Source organism: Pimephales promelas, chromosome 4 (genome assembly GCF_988280905.1).
Source record: "Pimephales promelas chromosome 4, fPimPro1.hap1.1, whole genome shotgun sequence".
NCBI lineage: Eukaryota > Metazoa > Chordata > Actinopteri > Cypriniformes > Leuciscidae > Pimephales > Pimephales promelas.
This window is the reverse complement of record NC_142772.1, coordinates 36,177,666-36,199,471: the sequence shown is the minus strand read 5'-3', so window position 1 is coordinate 36,199,471 and position 21,806 is coordinate 36,177,666. Positions and strand designations below refer to the sequence as shown.

Here is a 21,806-nt window from a genome sequence, read left to right as displayed (position 1 = left end):
AAATTTTAAGGCAACCAGGTTACTGCAATATTTTTTTACAGTGTATGTGTCAATATATTTACTTTGTTATGCTAATGTATATTCAGGTGAGTTACTTTCACTCAATTAAGTGATAGTTCACCAAAAACTAAATTCTGGGATCATTTACTTACCCTAATGTCATTCCATACCTGTATTAGTTTAAGATAATAATGGATCAGCTCTGGATCCCTATTATTTTTATCATATGGACAAAAAGCATATATTTTTTCCAAATATCTGTGTTCTGCAAATGAACAAAAATGATACAGGTTTGTTCTAGGTTTGGGACATAAGACTAAGTGCCATGATTACAGAATTTTACATTTTGTGTGAACTATTCCTATTAAACCATTAATAAGAAACATCTTAATTTGATCTGAAATGAAAAGCGACAGATAGGCTGGTCATTTGGTCAATACGACCTTGCACGCTGCTAAGTCTATCTTCTGTAGTCCTCCAGTATTCCATATTTAATAATGCTGCTGGGTGAGAACACATCCATTCACACTGAACAGAGTGTTGGGAAGAGGGGAGAGCAGAGCAGTAGCTCATTATTATATAGAGGATATTATAGAGGAAATGGAGGGTGACTTTGGCAGCGAGAAAGGTAATTTCACACCTTTCACCTCTTGACATGAAAATACAGACCAATACTCACTCAATTAAAAGAAGCAGGAGTGGGCAGAATGGAAACAACCAAAAAAAAAAAAAAAAAAACACTCATCCTGGATGGTCAAGCTGGTCAAAATAACACTCAAAAGGGATATTAATGTAATGTTATTGGATTGACAATTAAAGGGATAGTTCACTTTGAAATTAATTGTTGGTATGTTTTAGCTTACCTCAAGGGCATTCAAGATGTAGGTGTCTTTGTTTCCGCAGTAGTTTCAATTTTGATATTTTTAGGTCAAACCGTTCTTGTCTGTCAGTCATATAATGTAGGTCTATGGTCACCATCTCAAAGAACATGCACAGAGAAGTCCAAATTAAACATGATTTAATGACTCGTAAATTTGAAAGTGAACAATCCCTTTAAGGACCCAAGGACCAGATATGATTAATTAAGACCCAGAGTCAGAAGTGAAGTCAATTTTGAGTCAGAATTATAATAAATTAAAGAATTTTTTTACTGAAGATAGTTTGCAGTTTTATCAGGCAGAAGTCAGTTTCAAGACTCACAAGGAGTTCATAGGCCGCTCTGTTACAGTTATAAAGATCACAGCAGTTATACCCTTCACCAAGGTCTAAGCTATGTCCTTGCTTCAGGTTGAATGATCATCATTGGCTAGGAAATAGATAAACTAATTTTCCACACATATACATAAAGACTGAATCATATCTCCATCAATTATGCAGCTGACACTCGGACCCTGAAGGCGTTTCAGATAGGATTTTTTTTCCTTCCCCTTGAACAGACACATTGACACAAAATTATGTTAAACAACTCGTCTAAATACCCATCTCTGCAAGTATTCTCTTGGTTATGTCATAGTTGAGAAAGAAACTGGATGTTTTTCTCCAAATCAAAATCCTAATTACAACATTGTATAGATGACATTGTATAATATCATGCTCATAAGTTTCTTTATATTGCGTTAGTAGCTGATCAGTAAATTAATCAAAAGTGAGTGCAAAAACCTGCGCTGTCTCATCCCAAGATGTCATATAACTGACGTTTTGGGACGTCTTTTGACCATACGTCAATATCCGCCTTTTTAGGGCCCCCTTAAACGTCGGTAGATGAGGTTATCGGATCCTAACTACCCCAGACCTAAACCTACCCCGTCACCTAACTGACGTTAAAGGTAAAGCGTCAGTTGTATGACGGCCCGGGATCGCCATCTACCGACGTTTAAGGGGGCCCTAAAAAGGTGGATATTGACGTATGGTCAAAAGACGTCCCAAGACGTCAGTTATATGACTTCTTGGGATGAGACTGTGTTACAAAAACAGGCAGTACAATTATTGGATGACCATAGCGCACGTGTGGATTTGTTTACAAATTTTGGTTCACTTGCAAAAAGGCCAGTATGAAAGCGAACCACACCAAATAAAAAAAATTACATTGTATTTTGTCCGGACCAAAACAAGTGAACTAGCGGACTTTCCTAGTGTGAATATACCCTTAAAATCCCTCACTTCCGCTAAAATTGATTACAGATTTTAATGATGTCACAGCGGACTTCAGCTTCTCATCACATCTTCTGCCCAATCAAATGCTCTCTAGAATGTAAAGTGTCCCACCCCCATGCTTATCACACTGGTAAATTCTATAACAAAGTAAAATCACATAAGCCTGGAGAAGTCATTCAACTCATGTGATATTTAGAAGGTAAAATATTGATCAAATATGCAGTACATTGAAGCAACAGTGGATTCCAGAATCCACCCCTTCAGTTTCCAGTGGTATATTTAAAGCTATTTTTACACACGTACATGTCTGTACAGGCGTGTGGGTGTATGGTAGAATATCACTGATGGCTTTGTGTATGTGAGATAGGGTGGCTGGGTCACACCTTTGGGCACACTGTAAAGCATGGCTATTCAATTACAAATTCAGTTGGGCCAGATTTTCAAACCAAAAAGGTTAGTTGGCATTGGTGGAGAGTATGGTCAGTCAGGGAGTTCATGTGTGAAAAATTTGACTTACATGTGTACTGTATGTTGACACAAACATACAGTACTGAGCATGACGATCGCTAAAAGTCCAAAACATTGCAGGCCCGTTAGTGCAAAGTGCCTGTGTCATGATTACAGATGGCAGCATGTCAACAAGTTTGAGTGTAAATGACCCCTTGTCAATGGAAGGGAGCACTTTCTTTGCTCTGGCGGATAAGTACCCTTCTGTTGCAACAGTGAATGGGTCTATGACAAAAACGGCCACCACTGTGGGCAGGACAAGTCATCACATCCGTGAATTGTGTGGGGAATGAGAAGCATTTGCTGAGTGTCAGAAAAGGCAGCATTTGGCCTATGCTCAAATCATTTGCGATAAGGTGCATTGCCTCTGGACAGCCACCTCACGCCATTATGCAAAGGAAAGTCGTGGTGCTCAGCAGACATTTCTGACAGCAGCATGCGGAATAAACGCTGTTGGAGGCTTGATGTAGAGCGAATACAATTAATTGTAGCCATCATGCTGTCCATTGTCGTTTTGAGCTCACCGCTTAGTTTTGCACACAACACCGTCTGATGCACAATGCAGTGTAAGGAGATCAACTGAGGTCCAACAGCTGACCAACGTGCTGCCAAACCATTCACTTTCCCTGTCATAGGTCGAGCCCCATCTGTCACAACTGAGCAGTATCAGTTTTGTCTACTGCTAGTATCAGCTTTCATTAGGTCTCCTAACAGCGTTTCCCACACATCTGCAGCAAGAATTTCAACCTGACAGGGGAAGTATCTGACAGGGGATATTTTTTTATTGCAGATGCCACACTCGTTTTAATTTTATCGTCATTTATCACCTCATCCACGACGGCCAGCATACAGTCCTCCACGGTTTCAGAGTCTGTTAATGGCCTTTTCTTTTTTGCCAATTTCCAGCTCTCTCTTGGGCTGTGAATAACTTCACCACGGTAGTACTGCTCCAGTTGTAAGATGTAATCAAACTCTGCATTTTTGCAGCCCTGTCTTGAGATCCCTCGGGAAAATTGGTGCGGAAAGTCTGGTGTTTCTCAACATGGTGCCTCCGCACATTGTAATCTTTATGTACTGCAATGCACTCTTTAAAAATTAAACGCATCGGTTTGGCGTTTGGATGTGACGGTAAAATAAACAAGTATTTGTCAGTCCAGGCAGAGTTAAACTGACGGTTTTCACTGGCAGTTTTAGGTTTCAGTGTTGAGAAAGACATATTGATTGTAATCTAAGCTAATACCGGCACGTTCTGCATTGTTTGCGTGTTGCTAGGCTACATGGTCTGTACTACTGTATGAATTTACATAGGAATGTGCGTTTTTGGCGGGACCACGGGCTAGGTCACTCGGAGGTTGCTTCCGGGCAGCCAATTGAATAGCCCCCCAGACAGCAAACTGACATTGAATCAACGTGGAAACGACGTCTCTCATGACATTGAAACAACGTTGATTTTGCTCATCGAATTAACGTTGAACCAACGTCAGACGCGGCATTCTTCAAAGCTAAATGAAAATCGAAAATTGGTTTGCTTTCATAACGTTGAAACAACGCGTTGATTTCAAGTTGATTTTCCGTTAGTTTTGAAAGAATGACGCGTCTGATATTGGTTCAACGTTAATTCGATGAGCAAAACTATGTCAGATCAACGTTGTTTCAATGTCATATTTCCACGTTGATTCAATGTCAGTTTGCTATCTGGGCCTGCTGTAAAGTATTTACTGTATGTTGCATTTTAAGCTTTATAAGCAAAACTTATGTCATGTCAACTCGCCTTTCATGTGCTGCAGTGTTTCTAAATGATGTATGTCACAGTATGTCACTTTTTCATTTATCTATCTCTCTCTCTATCTATCTATTCAATCTAACATTTTATCTATCTATCAATCTGTTTTTTATTTTGGTTTTATCTATCGATCTATCCATTGTTCATTTTATCTTACGATCATTCTGAAGTTCTATAATTTAAACGCTGCTTTTCTTGTCACAAAGAATAAGTATAAACGTTTCTTTGACTTTCAAATCTGAATTGGACTTACACAGAATCCTGCTCAGATTCATGTTACAGTTTTTCTCTGTTGCTTTGGTGCATTTCTCACATCACTCTTTACACTATAAGCAAATGATAATGTTATAAAACAGCAGTGAGTTGTATGAAAGCAATTGATGCATGTCCAAAAGCATTTGCAGTTTGTTGGAAGGAATGAGAAACTGCTATTATGATGTGCACAAATGACAAAATGTTGTGGAGGTTGAACTAACTGTTGTGCAAATATAAATAGTGATGTGAGAAATGCACCAAAGCGACTGAGAAAAACTGTAGTGGATAGCAAACAACACAGTAGTGCTTTTGTGAAACACTTGTATTCAAGTGACCTGTAATATAAAAAATATATATAATTATGGGGCATCAGGCTTCCAATGCAGTCATAAATCACTTGCGAACTGCTGTGAGTGGAGCAACATACATTATAAGCCATTTGAATGCTAAACTATAACAGTTCAAAAAAGTGTACTGTTATATCAAAAAATATAATATAGCAAGAACTCAGTATGTGTGAATGTTCTCTGTGTAAATATGGGTTTAGTTTACTCCAGGCTGTATTCATAAGCAGGTACCAAATAACACCATTGTGCTGTTTACATCAATCATCTTTTCATGCCAGGCTAAACAATGTTCTACATTTTGGTCGACTTAGATCCCATCATAAGGCTTTGCCAATCTGTCCGCTGCTGAAAGATTGATATTTCATCTTTCTGCCAAGAAGAGGGAGCGTTCCTGACAACCTTCATCTACTGTAACACTTATCATTTTGTTGCAATTCTGTGATAATGGCAGCACTGAAGTGTAGCAGTTCTCACTCTCTGTCTCTTTCTCGGATAGGCAGGGAGAATTAGGTCCTCATGTATTCATTGCTGAAAGGCAGAATGGTCATGCCACAAGTGATTATAAGCTGGTTGAGGTGGCGCATTCTGGGACCGGGGAGGCCTATGGGAAAGGGAGCCTGTGCTTATTTTGCAGGTCTACAGATGGATTGTCCCTGACGTGGATAAAATAAGCTGTGCCTCCCTGCCTTAGTCACTCAATTACTGCTTATGTGTGCCTATCGCTTTCCCTACACAACAACACACACACACACACACACACACTTAGTAGCTCATATTTATTCACACAAACTTCACTCACAGTCTGTAACTTATTTTTCTTTATCTACCTCTCCTTTCACATCGTGTGACATTATTCTACATTATTCATTATTCTATGTTATGTTCATTATTTTATACACACTAAAATCCTATTCTACCTACAGGGATTTGCATTTCCCAGAAACTGGCAGGATTTTATACCAGCTTATGTTTGTTAGCCTTTGTTTGATAGAGGTTGCTCGGGTTTCTCAAGTAATACAGCTCTTCATTGTGAGCCAGGAGAGCCTGTACGTATGAAATCGAAAGCTGATTGAATTGGCTTCAGAACTCTGCTGTTATTGTGTAACACGAGCACATCCGTAAATAAATGTGTAGAGCTTCCTAGTGCTTTAAAATCAAACACTTACTATACTTGGGTGTTATGGCTAAGCATTAGAAAATAATCACAGATTTCCTTTTTTAAAGACCTCTGCTATATGAAATCCATTCATTGACACCGGCCTACGACATGCAGTTTTGATGACGGATCACATTTGACCACGTTGAAAATCATATATACTGTATATTGGAGTGATTGCCTTGTGGGCGCACTATGACGTTGTGCTTCAGGCGACCTGAGTTCGAATCCCACCTTGTGGTCTTTTTCCAATTCCAACTCCCACTTTTCTTTTTGTCTTCTTTCCAATCTGGTTTAAAAAGGCAAAAATACCAAAAATAAATCTTAAAGGGGTCATGAAATGGCTTTTTAAATTTTATTATATTGTTGTCTGAGGTCAACTTATGATGTTCTCTTGGTTTTTGCATTCAAAAACATCAAAATAAGTAATAGGCTATTTTCTACCCTGGTTTTGAGCCTAGCTGAAAAACGCTAGGTTTTTATGGACGTGGACGTTTTGGAAGTAAACGCCCACTGCTGTGAGTGGAAAACAGTTTTGCATATTAAAATGAGTTTCAACTCACCCGTCGATGCACTTTTACGTTTTGAAAACGTCTAATGTTGTAAAATGGCAACCGGAATGATTTGCCCATACACGTTCGACCCAGAGTCCGTGTGTTGCTCCATTCAGATCCAATATAGACGGCACAGCACCGTTCTTTACTCTTAATCGGTCTGCAAATCCAGTCTTGTTTACAAAACAATCCTCAATGAAATGAAGCGAACAAACGGACAATGTTTTACCTCGTCTGCTGGAACGTCATTAAAAATAAAGTTTATCCATACAGCCATATTGTGCAGCAACTGTCTTCCACAACCAAGACATTTGGTACATTTCTCAAATCAACCTCGACAATTGTAAAACAGTAAGTGCACTTCTCAAAACAATTCGTACAAATAGCAAAACACCATGGATTTCCTGCAAAAGTCAGTCTCTTTCTCAAAATCCTTAGTTCATCTCTCAAAAGTAAATAGCTGTGTCTATGAACATGTCAGTGCCATTAGAATGACAAGTCCTTGTGTCATTGTGTACGGATAAGTCAAACTGCTTTCAATACACCTTGTTTTCAATATAACAGTGTACTCTGGTCGCTAAAGTTTTGATGACAATGATTATAAATTGTAGGTTATAACACACCTTGAATGTGGGAGTTTGATGACGAGACTAGACAAGATTCACATTTACGCTTTTACTGCACTGCAATTTGTTGATAGACCATGTCATTGCGATACAGAAAGGAGAAGACAGCACTGCATAGCACAGATAAAAATGCAAAATAAAGTAGAAATGCGGACAAATTTAGAAAAGAAAAAAACGTCTAATGGAAATCTATAGAAATGTGCTTGACATGACAACTGGTTCAACCATTTTGCATGTAAAGACTTGTGCTATCTAATGCCTAAATGTTGTGGGGATGAGACAATTCAACAGAGACCCATTATAATACATTTTGATCAACATAGCATAAGCAATTGATAATGTAGGAAACAGCAGAGAATTGTATATAATCATTTGCATGGATGTACCAAAGCATTTGCAACTTGTTGAAAGAAATGAGAAACTGCTTTTTTTGTGCAGATTGAACAGGTAGTTTTGAGAATTTCAATTCTGATCTGAGAAATGTACCAAAGCGACTGAGAAAAACTGTAACTCGATACAAAACGCATGTCAGTGGGTGTAATGGGAACCTATGATTGCGTGTCTGTGTTGTTTACTGTCACAGCTTATTTGAAGGAATATTGGGAAATACATTGCCTCATTACTTTTTCTGCATCATTTTAAGAGTGCTTGTTTTGAAACCCATCGGCTTTGGACATTTTGTAAATTATCTTTGGTAAATGATGTAACTTTGGGCAATGCTCTTTGCAATGTTTTGAAATGTCCAGTTAACCACAGGAAAAAAAAAAACACGTTTAGGCTAGTTACTAAAGCTGGGTGTATTACATACACAAAGCCCACAGACACACACATGTACACACATATCTCTCATGGATTGATCCCCTTGCTTGTTTTCATGCCAAAGTGAGCAGCTAAGCCGCAGGATACTGAAAAGGAAGGCAGTATGAGAGACCTGTCTCAGGGCCTGTCAGAATGAACAGGGGTGGGTAAGCCGGCCTGTGATTATATATTCAGATATTGAGTGTGTATGTGAATGTGTGTCTGTTTACGTGGCAATTTGTGCCTGTAAAGTCATATTAGAATTTAGCGCTGTATTTAAGTTGTGCAAAGGAACTGTTGGAGTCTTTCACTGGGATCGGAGTCTGTTTGGTCACTGTTTAAAAGACCATCCGCAATCAGTTTGGATTTCTATTCTGGTCTATGCAGATTAATGGTGGTTTGATGCTAGTCAAGTGGACTATTATAGCTGTGTTGTCCACCATCAAAAACGTAAAGGTTTGTTTGGTTGTTGTGAAACCAAAAAAACGCGTTCTTTTCTGTTCTCAAGTGAAGTATACGTCAAAGTCTTTACCTTTGATTTTTGAATTACACATGATTTCCACGCTTTCGAATAACAAAACCGTGAAAGTGGAAAGCTGTCGTAAGTGTTTGGATGGTGTTTGTGAATCTGCACAGTAATCATGCAATCAGCTTTCTATGCAAATTTCAGCAATGAGGAAATTCATGTGACCTCTATGTGACCTTGCATTTGCTAAAAGCTTTCAGCTAATTCCATACCTAATGGAAACCTCTTGTGGCTTCTCTTTTTTTTCCCCTTAAACACATCTTGATCTGTCCTCTGCGGAGGCTCCAAAATCCATTTACAGAATTTCAGTGCCTGAAGATTGTCATGATCAGATCCATCTTAAACTCAGGCTTGTGGTCATAGCACATAGTTTAGATGTTAAATACAGTTTAATATCATAGTGTAACAGCCCAACTGTTTTTTTAACATTGATAATAATCTGATTTTTTTTTTTAATCATTTCAGCATATCATAGGGCCATTTACCATATTAATCTGCATAGCTTGCCAGTGTGGCATTTATTTTTGCAAAGGAGCTTTAAGGACCACTGCTATCCGAGATCACTAGCAAATTGAACATTAGCTAGAAATATAGCAAAGCAATCTCTCTTCTGTGCTCAGATGGGGAACGCTGATGCCAATAATCCTCAAATTAAATTATTAATCTTACACTGCTTAACCTGAGTAGCACTGTCTATTACCTGTACAAAAGTGCTGCTCTCTTCTGTTATGTAATAAATGTTGCCATACTCGATGCCCCTGTCTTTAACTAATCTCCAGAGGCTTTAATTAGGCTAAACAGTGGGGAAATTAAACTCTAATCTACATTAAATGAACTCTCAGCAGAGTGCCTTTATTGAGATCCCAACAGCTCAGTGGGACCAGGGCAGGGAGATACTTGAGGCAGGAGTCACCACTAACAGTTCTCTTACTAGAGGTTCTCTTGTACTGCATAATATCTTAAACTAAGGGGAAACCTCTTTTCCACAAGATATTGAAGCCAAAAATGATCATTAATTTTGAATTAATGTAAAACGTTTTGTGGCAAGACGGCTCGCGTGCTTATTGGCTGTCCTGCGGCAACTGCAGCAGCCTATCGAAAGAGGCCCTTGGTGACGTCAGATAAAATGGGGGTGCTTCGTGCCCACTACATCACCTTCCGCCAAAGTGGGCGTGGCCTGGGCCGAAACTTTTCGCTCGTTCAGTTCCAGAAAATGCAACTATTCCAGTGTATTTTGCAGTAAACAAGCCGGTACCACGGCCTGCTTGCCTGCACACAAATGCCGTATTCCATGGCGATCCAGATAAATCACATAAACAGTGTAATTTCTGGTATTCCGGCCACAGCCGATGGTGTTATGAGTGTAATAAATATGGTCACAGCCCAGTGTTCATTTCTACACACAAACACAAAAGCAATACTTGCTTTTAATTGAATGTTCCAAATATTGCAATTAAATTCTGAAATTTAAATTAAATTGTGTCACCTTTATTTTACCATGTAAATTTATGGGCTGAATAAATTTACTGAGTAAAAAAAATATATTTTCAATTTGTTTAGCTCTTTTTAAACAAGAAAAAAAGAATACTACTGGTATATATGTTATGTATGTGTATATAAATGAGGTCTCGCCCTCACCACATATTTCTTTCCCAGTCTTTGACCTCCTCAACCAGGAGGAGAAGCATGATGGACAGCTTAGAGGATTCCATCTGTTTCAGACTGACATCTTTTCACACAGGTGACAGGTGGTGTATCAGCACTGTGCTAGTGTGATTCTGCGTTATTTTAGTAAATACATTGGGGGTTGTTATGTAAGTTCGGCAGGGCTGTTATAATTACCATATGTCAAAAAAAGAAGGTGATGGCCATTGTTAATAGCCGCTCAACCGAGCGATACTTTGATCCTCCCCCGTATAATTTGTTGTTGGTGTTGTATGAGGTGATTGTAAAGGATTTTGCTGATGTGCAGGAGTGTGAGATGATTCTGACAGGCCCTGGCTGCGGTGAAGGGACAGACACTGACCAGAACTGCAGTTTGAGTCAGAATAATCATGCTAAAATTGCTAGAATCATAGACAACCAATGCTAATAAAAAGTGTTTAAATGTTTCACAAATGTGTGTATGATTGAGAAAAAGGGAAACATAAATGTTCCCATGTGGATGCCGCTGTTGGGAGTTTGTTATTGTTGGGGTGTCAAATTGGGTTAGCGGAAGAGGATTTGAAGGGGCGTCCTGCCTTTTTTTTGTCTGTGAGACTTTCAGAAGGGATTAATCCTGAAGTCCCAACACATTTGAGCTCAGCTAACAAGGCCACAAGCATGTATGTTTGGCCTCTAAACTCCCCGGCCTTTAAACAGAGCAGAAGCTACAGCTGTGAATATCTGGATTGCAAAATTATGATGGGTTTCTTACTTCTGGATTTATTTATGAAGACGATGATAAGAGCAGGTAATTTCTAATGATTTCATATTATATTATAATAATTTAAATTATTATAAGAAATTCAATTATTATATATTTGATGATATACATTTTAGAAAAGTAAAACGTTAGTTTTTAATATAAGAATTTGGCTGCAAAAGTCAGTTATTTTAAGTCATTAATAAAGTGCTAATTTTAAAGTTATTATTGAGTGCTAACTTTTACTATTAACTGACTATTTAACTTCTGAGAGTATGAATTTGCTGTTAAATATCATTACGTACCAATACCTATTTCCAAATAGATGTATATTTCCAAAATATACACATTTTCTTCTTTTTTTTCTGCACTTACTGATGATATTTTGATGCACAGCAAGGTACTGTTACCTGCATTTCTGCATCACTTTCTTTTTTTGGGAGGGGGGGCTTTCGTTGTCTACATGCCCAAATGCTCCACCTTCCTCAACATTACCTGTTGGCACAGATCCCCTATAGATTTTGAGATAGATCCAACAAGGAGCAAAGCTGTTCTTTGCTTCTCAGGGCGCCAATCCTGAGGACAAATCTTAATTACACCACAAGCTTCTGACAGCTCTCCGCTGTGACTGGAGATTCCAACGAATCATGTCAACACTCACAAACAAGATAAGAGCAAAAGAAAAGAAGTATATGAGAAGTTTATGAGGTCTAATTCTTCAACTAATAATCGTTTTGAATGTGTGCTGAATTTTCTGACATCACCCGCAGACAGTGATATAGCTTACCTGGTGCATTATCACATTAAAAACACACACAGGAATACACTGGACACTAAACGGATTATGTTCATCACACTTTTACAGCGAATTTCAGAGGTTTCACGCCTGGGGACTCCAGTTGGGTATGATAGAACTCAGATGTAAATACCCAAACTATTTTAATTCTCTTTCACTTGAAACATTTGGCACAAGAAGCTGGCTTTTGTTAACCCTTTTGATTGTATGTTGTTAATTTTGAGGTTTGAGAGACACAATGCTCTAATAACAATAATAAACTTTAACTTATTTTATTTCAGCTTGTTGCCAAGGCAACATTTCTTATGTAGTTTCATGTAGTTTAACCTGATGTACTAAAATAACTAAAAACTGAAATAACAGTGAAACTATATGAGCAAGCAGGCTATTTTTATATTTAGATTACATCTGCCATCATCTCACATTCACATAGTCTTTAAAATCTTTCAAGTGTATCTCAAGTTACATACTCATTTTTAGTATGTTGTATGTTTTTGAAGCAATTGATTTTAAGTGTTTTGTTATTTTGTTTAAAAAATATAGAGAGAAAATTTTGATGTTGGCAAAACCCTAACATTAGTTGATGTTTTATAACTGTGTTCTCTGGAACAATATATAGGCCGTGTGTCCACCAAAGCGTTTTTCCACTTGCCTGGCGTATGTTTTCAATTGTTTTCAATGGGAGCGCCACGTTTTTTAAATTCCATGAGCGTACAGAGGCGCTGAGCGTTTTTTTTTTCACGCTGAAGCGCCGAGCGCCCAGCGTTTTTTACTGGTCGCTGGGAGTTGAAATATGTTCAACTTTGGATAAAACGCAGCGCTCATCACTGTCACTTTTTACCCAGCCATCCAATCACAGTGGAGGAAGGGCGGGACTAATACCACACCGACCAACTGTCACAACATTCAACTGCTGCGGATATTCTGTATCATAGCAACGAAACGTCTCAACGGAAAAAAACGCTGCGCTGCCAAATGCTCTCAACGCCCAAAGCACGCCGTCTTCAGAATAGCGTCTAGTAGGTTTCAGCTGGCTAAAAACGCTTTGGTGGACACACAGCCATAATGTAACATTCCAAATATGAAACTCATATGTTCTCATAAAATGAGTAAAGGTTGTAAAGTATAAATCCCATTCTTAAATGTTAAGTATGTTTTTTAAACAGTTAAAATAGCCTTGGGGTCTCACAGACCTCAAAAATGTTAATGCATTGTTTTTGACCAACAGCAGAGCAGTGAGCTGCTCTCACAGCAGCTCTATCAGAAAGGATTGAGTTCAGTCAGATCTATATTATCCATGTTCATGTTGGCGTGATGGTGTGTGAATGTGGGTGGTCAGTGGATTCACTGAGTCATCACATGGGGGTTTTCCTGTAAAAGCTAAACCCCAGTACAACCTCCCTCTCTACCTCAGGCTAGCTTTGTATAAGAGTAATGGTGTACCATAGGAAGTCTAGTTGTGGGGTAAGTGCCTGTGTAACCACTTGCTGTTTCACAGACGGTGCTGCTGTTGTGTTGAATTAGAGCAAGCCACTGATGCAAACAGGCGTTGTGTTTATTTATAAATGCGGGACCTGTGATACCCTTGAATAAAAGCCTTAAATGTTCAATTTACATGCTCTTTGTTGGTATGATTGTTATACTCATAATATTGCCAAAGCATCAATACACATGACAAAAGCACTGACAAGAATAATAAAAGAAAACAATAGTGTCTGATTAAAAAATAAGGTGGCAATAATAAGTGATTTAAAATATATCAAATAATATAACTACTATATGTTAAATGATTTTAACTCTGAAAGAACAACAATTAGTGAATAGGTTATCATGATCAAATAGGCCTAAAGTACAATAAAGCACCACTTTCCAGTGCTGCAATGAAGAGAGGTTGGTAAAATGTGTACTTTGTATTTAATTATTTTCTTTTAATTGGATGCAGGAAGCTGGCATTTCTCCCTCTAGTGATTACTGTAACTTATACATATTGTGTTTCTCCCCAGGCACAGAAATCATGGATAGAAAGAGCTTTCAGCAAGAGAGAATGTGTGCACATTATTGTAAGCACCAAAGACCCCCATAGGTGAGTACCGCCACCACTGTTGTAGTCTCTGCACAAGGTGAATTTTTAACAAACAAATAGCAGATTAAAACTGCTTTTAGGTGTAAATAAATGTGACAATACTATTAATGCAAGAGAATTCATTCTTCATTAGTGTGGCCTTGTCCGAAACTGTTCGAAGAGAGCAACTAAAGATACCACTAAACATCTAAAGAATCACTACAGATTGCCGAAGTGAATGCTTGTGAAGATGATCTTGTTTTCTAAATGATTCTTTTAGACTGTTTTTAAAGATATGAAGAATTTGTTAGCTTCACTGTAATTAATCTGGCTGAGAAATGTAAATCTCAAATCCTCTCTAAAACCTTTAATAAAATCTGCAAATAAGGATTTGTAGATCACTTGCAGACAGTTTTGACTTTTTCACTTAATTTAACACTCTTTTTTTACGGGTTGTGTCTTCTGTCACAGGTGCTGTTGTGGCCGTCTAATTGGTCAACATGTTGGCCTGCCCCCTAGCATCTCATCCAATCAGAATGAGAAGTCAGATCGTGTGCCAAAGAATGACAGCTTGTCAGAGAAGTGGTCCATCAGCAAGCACACCCAGCTCAGTCCCACTGACGCCTTTGGAACCATTGAGTTTCAGGGAGGTGGACACTCCAACAAAGCAATGGTAGATGCATTTAATCTCTTATTAACAATGGTTTGATGCTCAAAGTGCTCAAAACAACTCTGATAAAATATTTGTGAACCTTTTATAACCCTTTGCAAGACATATATAATGTCTGTTGATCCTGGCAGATTAAATTCATCCATGAAATATCATCCATTTTACAGCCATAGAGTCAGTAATTCAGAGGACATTCGACAAGACTACAGATAAAAATGTAGGGAGCAAAATGATTTTATTCATTGGAAATTGATGGAATATTGATAAGTAGACATTATGTAACAGAAATTTGGCTGTTATTTAACACTACAGGTGAGGTTATCGGAAAATAAAAGTAATTTAAGAGGAACGCAATGTTCCTAGATTGACATACCTGAATGGTTTAAAAAAAATGAAGCAGCATAGAATTTCAAGACTTTGTCATCACAGGAATACATTTTTTTGTAAAATATTTTCCAATAGATTAGTGTTCTTTTAAATTGCAATAATATCACATAAATTGTAATGATTTATACAATAAACAATACATAACAAGATAATTTCCCCCTATTTAACAGATGCAGCATTGATCAGCATAACGTAACCTCGGTTCTCTCAAGAAGAGGGAACGAGTCCTGCGTAATATCTTACGCCTGGGGAAAACCTCTTTTCCACAAGATATTGAAGCCAAAAATTATCCTTAATTTTTAATTAAAGCTGCCGTCGGCAACATTTTTTTGATCATAATCAGTGAAATCGACACTATAATCCGACAGAACAACATAAATAACGTGGTTTTAGAAAAAAACCCGAGCTTGCAAAAATCCAGGGCTCCCGGATCGTCGGGTGCAATCAGCGCAGGGGGGTGTGAGATCTGACTGTCAATCACAGATCGGGCACACGGCACCCCTCGCGCACGTTACAATCACATGCACACACCTAAAGTTCGCGCAGTAAGGAAGAGTGATGGCGGAACACTAACAAACCAAATAAGCTCATTTAGAGTATAAATGACGTTAGCAATGTCAATATATTGGTAGATTAGCCAGGGCAGCATACCTCCAAATAATCCATGGTGTTGATGGATGCTGGTGAGACGGTCGCGTTCACAGACCTGGTGCGCACGCACTCGAGCACAAACTCTGTGGGAGGGTATTCGTTGATAGTGGGGGAGGGCCATATGAGTTGTAAACATTCAAAATTTTGTCTAAGTCCACTCAATCTGCCAGACTTGCCGACTGCAGCTTTAATGTAAAACGTGTTGAGTCGTAGCGGCAAACTGCTACTATCATCCCATCGAGCTGTATTTATAGGCCCAGGCTGCTGCAGTTGCCGCAGGGCACGCGAGCCGTCTAGCCTATGTCTGCATGCTGCCGCAACACGTTTAATTCAAAATTAAGGTTAATCTTTGGCTTCAATATCTCGTGGAAAAAAGGTTTTCCTCTAGCGTAAGATATTACGTAGTACGAGAGAACCCTTTTTCAGAAATAACAAAAAATCTTACATACTCCAAACTTTTGAATGGTAGTGTAAAATCTTATATGTACTGTTAAAGATTGTCTCAAGATTGTCATAATTCCACTTTTATGTTTTGTCAGTATGTACGAGTGTCTTATGACACTAAGCCAGACTTGCTGCTGCATCTGATGACAAAGGAGTGGCAACTGGAGCTTCCCAAGCTGCTCATCTCTGTTCACGGAGGACTTCAGAACTTCGAGCTGCAGCCCAAACTCAAGCAAGTCTTTGGCAAGGGTCTCATCAAGGCGGCCATGACCACTGGGGCCTGGATCTTCACTGGGGGAGTTAACACTGGTGTGTACGAGGTGTTAATGTATCTTTCAGCTTAATTCAGATTCTGAGTAGATTACTGTGGCGAGCGGGACGAGGTCGAGGGCCTTGGGAGGACGGCGCGAGGCCAGTGGCGTGATTACTAATGAGCGACACCTGCGCTACGCACCGGTCTCGTATCTCTCACGGAGGAGCGGAAGCATAAAAGGAGGAGCGACGACAGTGGAGATGGAGAGATGTTTTGTTTCTGTTTCTGTTCTTATACTTTCATTTTGTTGTTGATTTATTTTATCATTAAACTCTTTGAATGTTCGCCGGTTCCTGCCTCCTTCTTCCCACAACAACGAACCTCGTTACAATAACTCTTATTAAGATTCTGAGCAATGCTAGTCAATATTATAGTGTGATACTATCTAAATTCTTAGAAAAATAAATGGCGGATGAAGATGTCTGTGTCTCAATGTCCATGATGCCTTGTGTGATATCTCTCACACTGGGAATCTGTTATCTCTTTTATTATCTGTCTGTTCAGGAGTCATCAGGCATGTTGGTGATGCTCTGAAAGACCATGCTTCCAAATCGAGGGGGAAGATCTGTACTATTGGCATTGCCCCCTGGGGGATTGTGGAGAACCAGGAAGACCTGGTGGGCAAAGATGTAAGTGACTCATCTACAGATAAATCTAATTATAAACCTAGTATAGTATAGTATAGTATAGTAGTATAGTATATTTTTTCTAAATGACAAGTAAGACTTTATTTGGCTTGGATCATGGCAGATTTCATTAAATAATACATTCATTAAATAATAATTAAACCGTCAAATTGATATATTCATTGGAATTATTATTCACAAAAGCAAATCTCCAAATCACATCATGATGATTTTCATGTTGTCTCTGCATGTATTCTGTGTCATGTAAAATTCTATAAATAATTTGTGTGTGAGACACTACATATATCTACTCAGTTTCATCTCAGCTTGTCGGTGTGTCTCTGAGGACCGATGCACAACTGAGACACAGAGATAGAATCATTCTTTATTTATAACCACTGATTTCTTTCCCCCCTTACTCATACACAATTTTGGTTCTGTCTTTCTCTCAATCTCTCTCAAAGCCTCACTTCAATCACTCTCTCTAAGTCTTGTCTGGTCTGGTCAGTGGTCAGATATCTCATGCAGTTTTAGAGATGATGTTTTGAAAAAAAGACACTACATATTCACTCTTTCTAGGTCACTGATCAAATAGGCAAATTTGTGGCATTGATCACGTGACTATTTGTGAAGACAGTTAGATGTTCTTGCTTCCATTGAAGCACAAGACAAAAAGGGGAGCAACTAAAATACTAAAACGTTTAGAAATTCATTTTTTTTTTTATTTTTTTTTTTTACAATATTAATTATTTATTTTCATAATTTTGTATGTATTCATTTAGTATATTACAGTATTTTTATATATTATTTATATACTACTTGTATTCAGTTATTTATTTGTATTATATTCTAAATATGCTAAATTAAACTATTTCTACTAGGTGGTCTCAAATTTTTGGACCCCAAGTTGCTCACTATGTTAGCTGAACATTTTATCTTCTGTCCACTGCTTACTTGTCCATGCCACTCTGCTTTTTGTTACATGTCACTGTTACTATTGTGTCCGTCTTCATATCCTGAACATCCATGGACAGCCACTTTTTACTTCATACTGTGTGTATTGCAGGTGGTCCGGCCGTACCAGACAATGTCTAACCCTCTTAGTAAACTTACGGTACTCAACAGCCTACACTCCCACTTCATTTTGGCTGATAATGGCACCACCGGAAAGTATGGAGCAGAAGTCAAACTGCGCAGACAGCTAGAGAAACACATCTCTCTGCAAAAGATCAACACGCGTGAGTACAGTTGCAAGAAATAATGTGATTACTCTAAACTTCAAAATCAATGGTGCATTTCAATTATTTTCTAGAGAGGTTATAATAGTATTATATCCTCAGTCACTTCTTCTTGGTTTTGTTGTGCTGATCTTCAAAAACCCACAAAGGTGATTCTCTATAGATTGCTGTCAGAAATAAGATTAGTTTGTGGCTCAACGTGAAAAACGCTACACGAGCTGCAAGATTCATAGCTGACTGCACTGAGAGCACAAAGCCCTCCGCAACTACACTCTGCCAGATGATATCCATACAGTCCATTTACTCGCATAAAGATATCAAGTAAACGTCATTCAGCTGAAGGAACACTTTCAGATTAAAGCTGGTATAAATGCAATAAATCACAAACACACAAGAAAAAAGATGACTATCATTTAGGGTCATTAAAATGTGCTTTTACTACACACTGGTTGCTTCTTTTTCATAATATATATATATATATATATATTCTCATTCCACACATACAATATACTGTATATGCTTGATTATAATGTTCTTTATCATTTTGAGACATTACATCTGCTGCCATTATCAATGGTAAGCGTATATACAAACATCTCTTAAATGAAATTAGCTTTACTGCTTGCTTTCTGTGGGCAATAATAAAGCAGCTTTAATGATGGTAGGCTAATAGCTTTGAGTTGTGTTAATATGGCACAATCTCTATTGGGCCTAATTCACTTGAGATAGAAACCGAGTTTAAACTGAAAAGAATAAAAAATACTTAATTTTGGCACTATTTCAGCACACTGGTATAATTGGATTGCAGCTGAAAATGCAAGGGTTTTTTTAACCAAAAGTTAATTTGTCCCAGCATTTTTAAAAATTTTCCCCTAGCAGACATGATATGTCTCCAACTTTGTGTATCTTTATAATTAAAAAAAATATTCATTTTAATGATTTTTTTATTTAATTTAATTATTACATTCATTAATTTATGATATCATTCAATATTTTTATTAATAATTTAGCCAATTTAATACATAAACACTTTTCCACAGCACCAAATGAGCCATTCCAAATACTTGCCATACACAATGCAAGGTCATCAACAGGAAGTGAGATTTACCTCTGTCATGTGACCTGTGGACTTCCCTTTGTCATCCTATGCCTGGAGTAATAGAGGGGGCTGGGAAGTCAAAGGGACGCTCAGGCGTCATCATTCACATCCAAAATGACACCAGCCTCACCCACGCTGATTTATCCATAGGAAGCAGCGTGTGTGTGTACGGGTCACTTAAAATAATCAGCATTTAAAGCAACAACTGCCTTGACATTTAAATGGGCAAAACGTCTCGGTTAATATGTCTCGGTTGATATGTATATGTATGTGCTCAGGAGAGGGACCATTCACATGGGAAGCACCTAGCCAACGCGCAGGCAAAAGACACTGGCGTCGGCGTCACCAGTGCTGGAGGGACTCAGGGCTTATAAGGCTCACCTGAAGAGAATAAATCACACACATCCAGTCCTTGGAGTGGAATGGCGAGCAAGTGAAGACACCTGAGGGGGTCCTAGTACTGGCTAGTTGAAGCGAGTACATGGGCGGACAGGCTTCATTCGGAGATTGTAGAATCTGGCGAATGTGTAGGGAGTCACCCAGCCTGCAGCTCTGCAGTTGTCTGTTAGCGAGGCGCTAGAGCCCAAGAAGATGCCACACTCCAGGTGGAGTGGGCAGTCACACAAATGGTGCATGGACAACCTTGCTGGTGGTATGCCAAAGCAATGGCGTCCACTATCCAGGTCCTGAGGTCCTGACACTGCGTCCTGTCTATGTAGGCACGAAGAGTGTGTACTGGATAGAGCAGTGCCAAGGCTGGGTCTGCCTCCTACGGGGGCAGTGCTTGCAGGTTCACCACCTGGTCCCGGAGGGAGTGGTAGGAACCCGGGGCACATATCCAGGCTGGGGTCTCAGGATCACGTGAGAGTAGGCTGGCCCGAATTCCATGCACGCTTCGCCAACGGAGAATGCTTGCAGGTCCCCTACCCTCATGATGGAGGCCAATGTAACCAGGAGCACTGTCTTCTTGAGAGGAACTTAAGCTCCACTGATTGCAAAGGCACAAAGGAAGCACTCTGCAGGGCAGTTAGAACCACTGAGAGGTCCCAAGAGGGAACGAGAGGAGGCGAGGAGGATTCAGTCTCCTCGCTCCTCTCAGAAAGCTGACAATCAAGTCGTGCTTCCCCACAGACTTACCTTCGAAAGGGTCATGGTGTGCGGGAATAGTGGCAACATAGACCTTCAGGGTGGAGGGAGACAGCCTTGACATCACCTGACCAAGGGAGCATGCCATGCGGTCACGTTTGTCGCTCAAGGATGAGCCCTGAATCAGCCCTACCCTGATTGAACACCCAGGATGGGAATAACATGCAATGAGGTGGCAGAATAGACAAGAACCTACATGCATTGGAGGGATGCTTAGGGTTGCCACGCCAGGTGGAGAAGCCGTGGGGACACATAAGTGTTGCCACAGAACACTCCACAAGGGGGAACCCCAGTGTACCCTTGGCCGCGGCCTCTACGAGGGCAGAGAAGGCGGAAGAGTCCACTGAGCAGTCGCAAAAAGTCAAAGGAGACTCACACAATCTCATGACCTCTTCATGCACGTCCGGGTAGAAAGGATTTGGGTTCGCCACCCCCAAAAACCAATCATCAGCCTTAAGTGCTGGGGCCATGGCAGAACTTTCCACACAAGCCCGATACTCGCAGCAGCCCGGGAAAGCATAGCTGTGAACTCTGGGCTCAAACTCGTTATGCTAGCACATCTGAGGACAGCAGCACCGATGAGCCATCATCTCTAGAGGACGATATACCGCACAGAAATACACGGGCAGATCATCTTTAGAAAGACGCGTCTTTAAAAAGACGTGCCGCGTGCACACTCTTTTTGTGAGAGAAAAGCTTGAAAAGCTGAAGCACTAGAGAGAAACACGCACGCTGTTCAGTTCAAAGATCAGTTCAGAGAATAGGCTGCAGGAGTGAAGAAAGCTCTCTCAACATACCTGTATGTTGCGCCATCATCCTTTTTATACCCACGAGGTAAGGCGGAGATACACTATGCAAAATCTGCAGACCCATGGCATTTCTTTGCCATAGACCTTATTCAGAGCAACGCCATTGACAGGTATGAAAGTGAGGCTGTGAGGGATAGACTTGCCATGTTTCCAACAGCATTCGCTGTAAAAAGCTGAATAAAGCGGCTAGATTACTTACAATTTTCCACAGCTTACATTGTCGGGAGTTTTTGTCAACTGCCATTTCTTGGAAAGATATTTTTTCCAGTGTTTCATGAGCAGAACAATCCGAAAACACATTAAATAACAGTACAGCCCATTGAAGAGATGCAAGTCTATCCCTCACAGCCTCGCTTTCATTCTCATTAAAAATCAAAGATGGCGCTGCCGTGAATAAGGCGTATTGGCTCGTTTTGTAATAACGCTCTGAAACCCTATTCGTCGTCATCCGACGG

At 39.5% G+C, this 21,806-nt stretch overlaps 1 protein-coding gene across 16 annotated transcripts in view; it reads left to right on the top strand.

Annotated features, from left to right (window-relative positions):
- The window catches only part of trpm3 (transient receptor potential cation channel, subfamily M, member 3), a 127,681-nt gene that overhangs the window by 51,534 nt on the left and 54,341 nt on the right, over positions 1–21,806 (top strand). For all 16 annotated transcript variants that reach the window (XM_089130403.1, XM_089130402.1, XM_089130413.1 and 13 more), the window contains exons 2-6: positions 13,910–13,989; positions 14,440–14,641; positions 16,216–16,429; positions 16,938–17,062; positions 18,126–18,297. In XM_089130403.1, the coding sequence (XP_088986529.1) occupies positions 13,910–13,989; positions 14,440–14,641; positions 16,216–16,429; positions 16,938–17,062; positions 18,126–18,297 (793 nt within the window). The remainder of the gene's footprint in view (positions 1–13,909; positions 13,990–14,439; positions 14,642–16,215; positions 16,430–16,937; positions 17,063–18,125; positions 18,298–21,806) is intronic.